We start from the raw sequence: 11,323 nt of genomic DNA, 5'->3' as shown, positions 1-11,323 counted from the left end.
TGTTTTTTTTTTAAGGAAATGGTGGGGTGGTTTTTTTTTTTTTTTTTTTTTTTTTTTCTGGTTGCATCTTTTACAACTTTTTCTTTTGTGTGTCTGGATTTTTTAGATGTGTATGATATTCTTTAATCTCTCATATGCGATATGTTCCTCTCTAAGCATGGAAATTGCCTCTATACAGTAAGAAGTATGAATTCATATATATATATATATATATTTGCAGCTTAGTAGCTTATGCCTGATATATTTTTTCCTTGTAAGATATTCCAGGTTTTTTGCTGCTTTGCTCATACTGTGGCATCCCTAACACTTTTGCTGTATTGTCACATGCCTGGCACGCTTTCATGTAGACCTGGAGTTTCCTGGTCCTTTAAGTAGTCTGTTTATCAGTTGGGTTTATTTTCAGCAAGCGTTTGGTGTTTAGCTTGCTTATTGAGTTTACATGCCATTGTGGGTGATGATAGTTAAGATGGAAGAATATGGCCTCCTTAGATATTCCAGAAATAGTGGCTCGTCTGAGCTTACTGATGAGCCTTCATGACATCTCTTTAGGTAATCTTCATCTCCTCCAGGAGCTTCTTCAGATCAAGTCCAGACTGCAGTGGTGAGGAAACTGCTGTTTGAAATGTCACCCACAGGCTCTGAAGTGTGGATTTCTCATGTTTGTAACAAACAGTAACAGAGGGAGCAAGAAAGCTGCCTCTCTGAGTTTGCCTTCCAAATGGTTCACGCTTCTAGGGACACAGCTTCTCCTGCACAACAGTCTGAATATCCCAAAATCTAAAGGCAAAGGTGATATCTTACTTCTCAGAACAGTGTGTGAGTTGTAGCTTTCATAGAGCACCTCTGTAGGTTTGTTTGTTTGTTTGTTTTTTTCCCAGGTGGGTTTTGTAGTCACAATTTTATATCTAGTGTCCCAAATCATTGGCTGTTGTCATTCTGTAATTCTGGAAAACTGGCATCCATCAGCTCTACCCTGTAGTGAAAGTATAAAATGGGACCAGGATTTCCATTGGAATAGTGTATTTTAAAAGGCTTGTAGCTTAGCAGGACAAAATACTGTAAAATATGCAAGTGCTGTAAATTTGATGGCATTAAAGGAGTTTTTAGAAGATTGTTGCTTAAAGCAGGATAAAGTCTTTTTATTTCCCACTCTTATTATGTAAAGGAACTAAGAATTTGCTAATTTGTTTATCTAACTTGTCATTCACACTCCAGGACAATCAGAATGGCTTATATTTGCAGGATTGTAATTTTATTTTGGATTGACCAAATGCACATCTATGTACTTCTTACACAAGCTTGTGTAAAACACATCACATACAGGGACTTGTCAGTAAAGTACCAGCAAATTGCTTGGCTTGGGCAGGAGCAAGTAAATTTGCAATTGCAATCTGGAGCAACATGTTAGAGGCCACCTTCCTTAGATCAACTTGTGTATTGCAACACCAGCAAGTAATCAAATTGTAATGTACTTTAATGCAAAGCCTAGTTTGGCTTGGTTGGCAAATTAAACTATCACATGCCTCTGGCAAAAGCAGAAAGCCTTTGAACTGTTTGACTGCAGCTGTACCTTGCACACCTTATTTTCCCTCTTAAAAATCAAATTAAACTGTAACCTGCAGCCTCTGTGGTAAGTTTCAATGAAAATTAAACTGTTGCTAACCTTTCTAGCAAAGATAACTGTCTCTAATCAAGCTGAAAAGTCCAGGCCCAAATTCCCCTCTCCAAGTTTAGACAAATTCATTGGAAGAAAACTCCAGAGCTTATTAAGTATAAAGATATTACCTCTGACTCAGGAAGTCCTTGGCCACAAAATGCTAGAGACTGGGAAAGTTTGCCAGGAAGGTATTACTCCGTGCTTCCCCTTTTCTTTCACTCCTCCTACAGCATTTACTGCAGATCGATCCCAGGGGCAGGAGACTGGATGGTTCTTCTGCTCTGCTTCTCTGGATCTGAAGTCTAACCCAAATTCAGATCCACTCTTAAGCATTTGCCATGGTGGTCTCAGCAGTGTGTTTTGTGGAAAGCAGTGTTCGGGCTCATTCCATCCTTTAGACTTGTCCTTGGACCTTCCTCACACCATGCTAGCACTGCCCCAGACTCCAGCTCTTACACTACAGCTCTTGGATGTCATGATGTCCTTCAGCTCCCCCACCTTTCCTTCTTGTCTGCGTCCTGCTGGCAGGAGCACTTGGCATTTGACTTGCCCTCAATAACATTTGTGTTTTCCTTGGAACTGTCAGAGATAGGCTTTTTCCCAGCCTGGATGAGTTGCTGTTATTTCTGTAGAGTCAGCAGTACAACAGACCCTTTTGGGAGCCAAGACCTTGTCTAGTGGCTCAGGCACACAAAGACTCAATCCTGCATGCTTAACATTACCCTTTGATTAGTGTCTGGCTGATGGCAGGTGAGAAAGTAGAACAGCACAGCACAAAAGGAAAGAAATCAATTAAATTTACATTGCAACATGTACTCACTCAAGGCTAGATTAGAGAAACAGGAGCTGGGTTGAGGATGTTGTTGGTGCTGGAAGCAGTAAGCAGACAGCAGCCTCTCTGTCATAGAAGTGGCAATGACAACAGAGAGGATCTTTCCTCTGATGCTTTTTTAATATGTATACTATCCATGCTTGATGTAGTTCACAATATGGCAGTTAATGTCTCTGCACTATGGTTCCCTGAACTATAAAAGCTGGCTTAAAAGTTCTCTCTCTCTCGGCAGAGTAGGTGAAAACTGAGCTAAGGCATATTAGTCACATTTTTATCAAGAGATGAAAGTAATAGAGATATAAAGTACTACCAACTTTTAATTAAAATTGAATAAGTAAAAAATGGTTGGCAGTTGCAAAATTCATTATGATGTGTTACTAAAAATAGACACCTTTATGAGAATGCCGTTTTATTACAACAGTGGGCACTAATTAGCTGTAAACATCATTGCTGAGGTAGCCTGATAGAAAATGTGTTACTAATACTCATAACAAGTTTCAATTGGCTGGAATGGAAAACTAGAAACTCTTAAGGCTCTTAGAATGTAATCTCTCAGACTACCAAAATAGATGGATGTACTTCTGTTACTTAAGGCAGCGTCTGAATTTTAGGAACAATGACTTAGTGTTTTCTGCATCTGTTTTTAATTTGCAAGGAAAACTCAATTTTACAAAAACGTAACCTGTCTTAGCTGAAATATGTGTGACCCACTGTTTTTATTTCTTCTTTCTATAGAACAGTCAGACTTGCAAGTTAGATCCTCTAAACTTTTATACATTTCAATTGGTAAAAAAAATTCCCTGTGACCGTAATAAAAACATCTTCTAATGTGAGTTTACAGGTTTAGAACATCTTACTGACCATTGCAGGATGTGTGTCTGTATTGTGTAATGTCTGCAAAATTTACTATAATTGAAAAAATTTATTTGCCTCTCTCCTCCTGTAATCTAGAACATCAAGCAATAATAACAAATCTGTGGGTTATTTATCTGATTTATGTTAATTTGCTATTGACATATCTGAGATATGACTTGCATCATCCCAGTCTTGCATATTTATTATTAAAAATACTGGCTACTTATGAAAAGGAAGTATTTTAAATATTTATTTGTGCTGTGATAACCTCTTGAAAATAGGGCCCCAGTCTGGTACACTGTATACAAAATCCTTGCAAATGAAGTGCAACCTGAAGTGTTTATGATAAGCTTGCAGCAAGAGGATGATTTGAATATAAGAAAATTAATATATCCCACCTACAAGGAGTGGGTCTCAACTAGTGGAATTTCAATCATTAAACATGAGGCATCTAAATCACTTCCAAAGCCAATACAAGAAAGAGGTAAACCCAGCCAGTGATTTAGGTCACATAATTTAGAGACCTAAGGCCTTCTGTGGAGACTCAGGCACCAGTACACAAGCTTGAGCTCATCCTTTCAAACTTGGTGCTTCAACACAGTCTCCTAAATTCCTGTGCCTGTACCTAAGTAAGCACACACAGAAGTGATGAGTGAAGTGGTGACTCCTTAGCAAAGTCAGAAGGTAGAAGCAGCCACTTACTCACCTAACTTGGAGTGCTGAGCTTTAACAGTAAAATCACAGGCACAAGTCCCAAGTTTTAAAACTTTACCTGTCTTCCTTGGCATCTGCGTATTGATACCAACAAAACTGATCCTTTGTAAACAATAGCCTGTCCTAGAGCTTGCTGGTTCTGCTACATTCTAACCTCACTCACTGATGTGATACACTGGTGCAGTGGAACTACATGCCAAATTCATGAGTTGAAGCAAAGTACAACATAGAAAACTGTGAGTTTCCAGATGTTTTCAACCTACCAGAGCTGCAGTATGTCAAATTTTGCAGATACATGAGTTTAAGGAAATTCTGACTCTTGTTCTTTGTTGGCATTACTGGTAGGAAAAATTCTGTATGATATTTAAGTAAAGCAGCCCATGCAAAAGCTGGCATCTGCCAATATTTGCAATATTATTTAGCCTTGATGTCTCAGTGGGATTTCAGCCATTGCTTTGTATGTAAAACATTTCCTTTAAAAACTCCACTTTTTTTCCCCCAAAGTTATATTTCCTTCAAAATACCATGAGTTTATGATAGAATAAACCTTATATATGAGCAGTCTAAGAATAATAGGTGACAAGGTATTTTTTTTCTGAAAACTGATAACTGATGCAAGTCTTTTTCTGATATTTATACCATTGCAGTTTCAGTATTTACAGTTAAATTTTGCCCACTTTTTCCTTCTGATTTGCAAGTGTTTACTTTTGTTAGAAGATTAATATCTAGTAAAGGTGTATTAATATTCTTGGAGATGAAAGCCTTAAAATTATTAAAATTGAACAATTGAGCTCCTTTACCCCCAGAACCCACACCCTATTGATTGAATGAGGCCTTAAGTAACAGAAATAGACATACCACTGATGCTTGCCTGCATGTTGCCTAAGTATTTGCAGGAGTACCTGGGTCAGAAACATTCTCGAGTGCTTGGAAAACTCTTGGTATATTGAAATGGAGAGAAGGGCAAGCTCTGTTAAGGAGGAAGGAAAAATATGCAAATAAAACTGGCATACTGAGAGGTGCTGTGGTGGACTGATGGCATCAACACTGATGCCATCAACACCAATGCCATCAACACCGATGCCAAGAGTCCCTCAAGCTGAGATGTGCTGCCTCCTCACATGGCAGCGTGCTCAGTCCAGACTGGGCGTGAGAGATTGTGATTTCTCCAAGAGCGATGTCTGCTGTTATCATCTGGAAGGTGATGGTGTTCTCCAGGCATGCAGGACTGACCAGAAATTAGGAAGCACTGGTCCTTAACAGGTGCGGAAGTCTGAATACCAGAGATGCAAAGATGCAAAGATTTGCTGATAGTGTGCAACAGCAGCAAAGGGAAACAGGGCTGAGACTTCAAAGAAGGCAAATCATGAACTCTAAACCCTCCGTTCAGTTGTATTTCTCACTGCCCCCTTGGCAGTCAAAGCCAACACAGGCCACTGAAGGATGTAATCCTCTCCAAACCCTGTGTTGCTACGTTGCAAACCAGTTTGTGCCACTAGGGAGAAATATGTTTTGTTCAGCTTGGGACACCTTGAGGACTACACCCCAGGGCACTGCTGCAAAACCATGGCAGAACCACCCCAAAGGAATGGAAAGTTATGGCAGTTGTTAAGTTTGCTGTTATTACTAGATAAGATTTAAAGATAAACAAATGCATTCAACTAAAAGCCTAGATTCAAAAAAACAGAGCAAAGTTAAGATAAAACAACATGTACACATTTATTAAGGTTGTACTTAGCAACATATAACCTCCTTAGCTGCCTCTGTGTCTTAGTTTTTGGCTCTGGCTAATTAGCTTCTGCATGGAACCATGGGCTGGCATGCCCCTGTGTACACAGAGTTGCTTACACCTTGCCTTCTTCTTCTGCTAAAGGTGGGGACCTGCAGCTTCTCTAGCTCAAGGTGGATTACTTCTTGCTTGTCTGCCCTTCATTCCCTGGCACTGGGCCATCAGGTGTTTGCTGGGAGATTTCCATAGTTCATTCTGTCCCCCCTCCTTAAGTCTACTTCAGTAGCATTTCTATTGTCCATCTCAAATAACACTTTCTTGGCTTTTGTTTTCCACTAATTACAATCCTTTTTGAAATACAGCAGCACCACTTTACAAGTGATGCATTATGTTAAATAGTACAAACTCCTTGTGAAGTCTGTACTGTGTGTACAGGCTATATCACAAGCCCTTTTGACGTTCAAATATAAACTCATCTTGAGGGTAGGGCTGCCAAATATTCAAAAGCTCCACTTCATCCTTTTTTAGATCTTGGGGACTCATTGGCACATTCCTGGGTTTTTGGTGAGCTTGAACAGAGAATACCAAAAGCGTTGCATACATTCAGTCCAGCTTGCTTTCCTTCCCAGCCCTCCTTTCTAGCATTGGCTATAGGTAGCCACAAATACACACACCAAAAAAGTGGTTATCATTGAAAAATCCACATTTTCTAACAGAGACTATAGTACAGTACTTTTTGCACTATCTTTTCCAGGCACAGAAATATGTGGTGGCATCTTAGATATCACTGTGAGATAATGCTTGGCAAGTGCTGGGTTATATCTGCTTATTTTAAGTATTGGCTATCTATACTAAATATTAAATGAAATTGTCTTGTTTCCTATTATAGTTCGTCATCAATCAGATAATAATAATGAGGACATTGAAGAAATCGATGAAGATATAGCTGTGACTCAGAGTCAGATGAACTTTATTTGTCCCATTACACAGGTATGCTGTCACTACTGCTATACTCGATTGGGAAATAGTTATTTCAGATTCTTCATTGGGTTGTTTATTATGAATCTGCAATACTTGTTAAAAATCAGGCAGTAATAAATTACAAGCATGATCAGAGAAGAGCAGTACTGCTTGGGAAGAAAACCCCACGTAAGCAGGGATGCAGTTTACCATGCAGGACCTGACCCTGGAATTTGAGTGGAATGCCGTGTATGAATGGCAGACACACTTCCTGCTGTTTTAATCAAAAATCAAACCTTATTCATTGCATTTGTTAATCCAAACTCAAACCTTATTCATTGCAGATGGAAATGAAGAGGCCAGTTCGAAACAAAGTCTGCGGACACATTTATGAAGAAGATGCCATTCTAAGAATTATCGAGAACCGGAAGCAGCAGAGGAAGAAAGTGCGGTAAGGTAGCAGGGACGGGTGGGAGTGCTGCTGGCTTTGCTGTCGAAGTGGAATTTTACTCCACTTGTTCTAGGAAATGTATTTGGATTGGCAAGGCTGCAGGAAGTAATGCCTCCGTCTGCCCTAGTCTCAGTCTCCTCATTAGTACCGTACACGTGAAGGAGCTTTTCTTTTTAATGAAAACAATGTGGAAGGAATATTCAGGAAGCGTGCATGGAAGTTACAGCTACTCGTGGTACCTGCACAAGAGAAGCAAAGAGATTTCTTATAGCCATGGATAACAAAGAGAAACTTCAGCTTCCTAAAAGTTAGTTGCTCATTTTGTTCCCACTGCTTCTTTAGCAAACCCTGAAGTTAATGAAAAAAAGTCTCCTTGTGCACCCTCTTTTGCTGTTATATTCCAATACAAGTGAGAAATATTAAACCACAGCTTTTTAGGCAGTACAGAGTTCAGGAATAATCAGACAGATCTTTAAGAATGATCAGATAGGATTGTGCAGTTCCTACTAAAATGCAATTAAATATTTCTTACTTTATATTATCAAAGCAGCCTGCCACTTTCCACACAGAACGTATTTTTTTTTTAAATGAAAAGATGTAACAGTTGAATTTTTAAACCTGAAATTCTCTCCAATAAGTTTCTAATTTAGAATGGTTTTGATTACAAAAAAAAAAAGACAGAACAAAAAGGGCTCAAACACTTTTTGGAGCAAGTTTAGAGGAAGTAACGTTTCATCATTAATTTCACATTTGTTTTTATACCATGTATGCTAGAGCCTCATGCTTTGGGGTTGATTTGCCTCATGGAAACTTAATAGTTGTGGACATTTTTAATAAATGCGTAGTTTGCACATGCTCAGGAAGGTCTATCAGATTCTGGCAACCTGATTTCCCCAAATAAAATGCCACAGGCAACTTACTTCCTCCATCTGTTGCTCTTGCATTTCTGTTAGACTTTACATACTCTGCCATGGGGACCCAGAGGTGGAGCAGAATTTTTTATGCCACACTCCTTCCTGGCTACAGCAAAACACTGCTGTGAAATCAGGCATTGACTGGGGTGTACAGCCACTACCTTAGTATCAGGACAGCTTGAAGAATAAGACAGAAGTACTTTGCCTGTGTTATGAGGTCTAGGGAGAAAAAGTGTTGTGGGTGCAATATACTGGGAATAACAACAAACCCAGCAACATGGGTGGACAGAGACTTGCCTGGAAAAATGAATGGGAGTTGGGAAATAGCTCACAAGTTAGAAAGAAGAAAGTGAGTGTTTAGGAGGATAGAGACGGACTAGGAAGCATGTGCTCAACAGCCCAAAACCACAACAAAAGTACCTTCTGCAATACGGAATTGAATTTAGGATGTTCATATCTAAGTAACTCTCTGTGTTGTTAAATCCATCAGGAAAGTGACATGGTAGTAGAGACTGTTGTGGTAGATCAAGTTTCAGCACTGATGAAAAACTAATAGGGTCACAGGATTGAATTTTTATTTTATCTTTTAAGTAATTAAAGATTTAAAGAAAATATAGAGTAAAAAGAAAATAATGTAAGCTGTGCAATATTTGGTTTTAAAAGCTATCTTGTACCCAAGCTGGAGTTACTTGTGCAGTCTGAATCCTGGCGGTTCTTAATTTTGAGCTTTTAGCTTGCAACCCTACAATTTTTACAGTTGTTATTCCAGTAAGCTAGGAAAGCACAAGCACAGTAATAACTCGGCTTCTCTGTTACTAAGTTAAAAAAGGGTGTTTGGTTTTCTCTGCCCAGTTTCACTAACCTGCTGTAATTTTAACCTTTCTCACGAAAATGCAGTTAGTTTTGAAAACCCATAGTCTGCTGTGGTGGGAAGAGAGGCCAGCTGATGCCACAAGTTCCCCATCTGAGTGCCCCGTTCACATGGAGTTGCTACTTGACTGCGCTCCCGCCAGCGGTATTCAAGTGGAAGCAGGTGTCTTGATAGAGCAGAGTCCTGCTTGGGGGAATCCTCTCCATCCTGACTCTGAAATCCAAGCTGTTGCTCACTCTGCAGTTACATAAGTGGCTGTTTCATCACACATACTTTCCAGTTTGAATCCACGGGAGCCCTTCGGTGCACTTGGCAGAGCACTTGGCAGTGCACTGGCTGAATGTCAGCTCCCCAGCTGACGAACACGCAGCCACCAGTTTTGTGCTGCTACACTCACCAGAGGCTCCTGTAGGCAACTCTTACGTGTTTTGGTTTGCTCACTATTTTCCACTGCCTGGAAGGACATACTAATACCTTATGCTTACAGGAAACGTGGGAAGCTTTCTGAGCACTTGTTATTCATTAATCTAGCAAGCTATTGCTCTAGTAAGGTGATAAATGGGAAAACTGAGGCACAGAGCAATCAAGTGACTTGTCCATGACAAACACGGTAAGCTCTGGACAAATCTGGAGTAAAAGCTATGAGTACTAACTGTAAATAAGTTCAGCACCTCAGACAAAAGTTACTCCTTATAAAGGAAAAATTCAGGAAAAGTGTTATTTCTGACTGTGGGTACCATCTGTGCATGTTTGGGCCACTGCCAAAGGAAAATGACCATGGGTCCCCAAGTATCTTTCACTCTGCTGTCTTTATCTGGCTGTTTTAAATCGTTGTAAGACATTTTGTATTTGATTATCGTTGAGAGGCTGTTAATTTGACCCCGTCTCTCCTTGCTGTTCTTTCTCAGTTCATAAAAGGCCAGGTAGATTTTTACATCAGCTAGGTAGTCCACTGATTAACCAGTCAGCCTTGGAAGTCTTACTCTTATCTATTTCCCTATCAGTGAAGATTCTACTTTTCTACTGCAGATTAATAAGGTAAGAGGTAGTTGCCTGCAAAGGGAGAAAGCAACACGGAAAGATGTCCATGCAGTGCTAGTGCCATTACTGATGTAGGCACCTTGTGGACATGAAGCAAGAGAGTGATCTACAGGTGAGAGGCTCCGTCTGTCGCTGTGATTCCTCCAGCTGTTGATTCCCACCAGTTTAGATAAATGATTTATTTTTCCCTACCGAGAGCTGATGAAGAGGAAAAGAGGTAACAAGGAACTGACAGAGAAAGTGAATCCCAAATAAATACAATAAACTAGCAGATGTTATGTAAAAACCTATATCTGACAAATACAATTCTTCTGATTTAATGGAGTCTCTCTTTTCTTTTTAACAGATGCCCTAAAATTGGCTGTAGCCATGCTGATGTAAAACAAGCAGATCTTCTGCCAGATGAAGCGTTTAAAAGAGCGATTGACAGTCAGAATAAACAAAGCTGGTCAACACTGGAGAAGTCAGCTGGATATGCTGCTGCCACAATGAACATTTCTTAGAGGTCTTGTGAGATAAGCTGCTGATTGTAAGTAGGTTGTGTAACTGATTGTTACTTAAAGTGTTTCATTTATAGGCAGAGTTGAAGGTCTCAGCTGTAACTGAAAGCATTTTTTAAACTGCCAAATATGAGGCGTTCCAGTTTAACTTGTTTGAGGGTTTTTTTTAACCATCCTGAAATTCTAAAAGGTTTCATTTGATGAATAAAACGTGTTTTGCAGCATTTAAATTTTCTTGTCGGTGTGCTAATTTTTCAGCATGTTGGAGATGCAGATTCTGCTGGTGTGTAATAGCAAGTGCTTTGCTCAGTATTGCAGATAGTCTGTTACTCCCCCTGTAACTGCTGGGAATACTCGGAGTAGGGCACTCTGACCAAGGATTTACCCTGCTTGGGAGTATGTCTGTGTTATACTGCAAACCTCAGGAAATTTTAATATGGAGGAAGTGCTGCACATCAATACCTTGCATGTGGATACACAAAATTGCCACTCAGCTTTGAGGGTCTTGGCCTCGTTCTTATAATTTCTGAACACTGTGCCCAAACTTAGGCTTGTCTTTTGAGATTCAGAAGCTTTTGTTTCAGGTTTTTTACCTTCGGAGGTCCCAGAGGGCTTTACGCTTATAGCGTAGCTTAGAGGACAACAATTATTTACAAATGTATTCCAATAACTAATTTGTAGGTAATACAAATACATTGTAACCATATGCCTTGGACTGAAAAGCGGCTAATCTCATTTTATATAAACTTCATGTATCTATGCATTTGGGCATAGATGCAAAAAAGCCTGAAACTTTGTG

General features: G+C 39.7%; 1 protein-coding gene across 1 annotated transcript in view; it reads left to right on the top strand.

The window, feature by feature from the left end:
* NSMCE2 (non-SMC element 2, MMS21 homolog (S. cerevisiae)) overlaps nt 1-10,527 on the top strand; it is a 69,902-nt gene extending 59,375 nt beyond the window's left edge. The window contains exons 3-5 of the mRNA XM_008943351.1: nt 6,677-6,777; nt 7,092-7,198; nt 10,371-10,527. Of these exons, the coding sequence (XP_008941599.1) occupies nt 6,677-6,777; nt 7,092-7,198; nt 10,371-10,527 (365 nt within the window). The remainder of the gene's footprint in view (nt 1-6,676; nt 6,778-7,091; nt 7,199-10,370) is intronic.
* Nucleotides 10,528-11,323: the final 796 nt, after the last annotated feature.

This window comes from Merops nubicus, unplaced genomic scaffold (genome assembly GCF_000691845.1).
Source record: "Merops nubicus isolate BGI_N331 unplaced genomic scaffold, ASM69184v1 scaffold4797, whole genome shotgun sequence".
Classification (NCBI taxonomy): Eukaryota; Metazoa; Chordata; class Aves; order Coraciiformes; family Meropidae; genus Merops; species Merops nubicus.
Note: the sequence above shows the minus strand (reverse complement) of the source record. Positions and strands in the feature narration are given on the sequence as shown.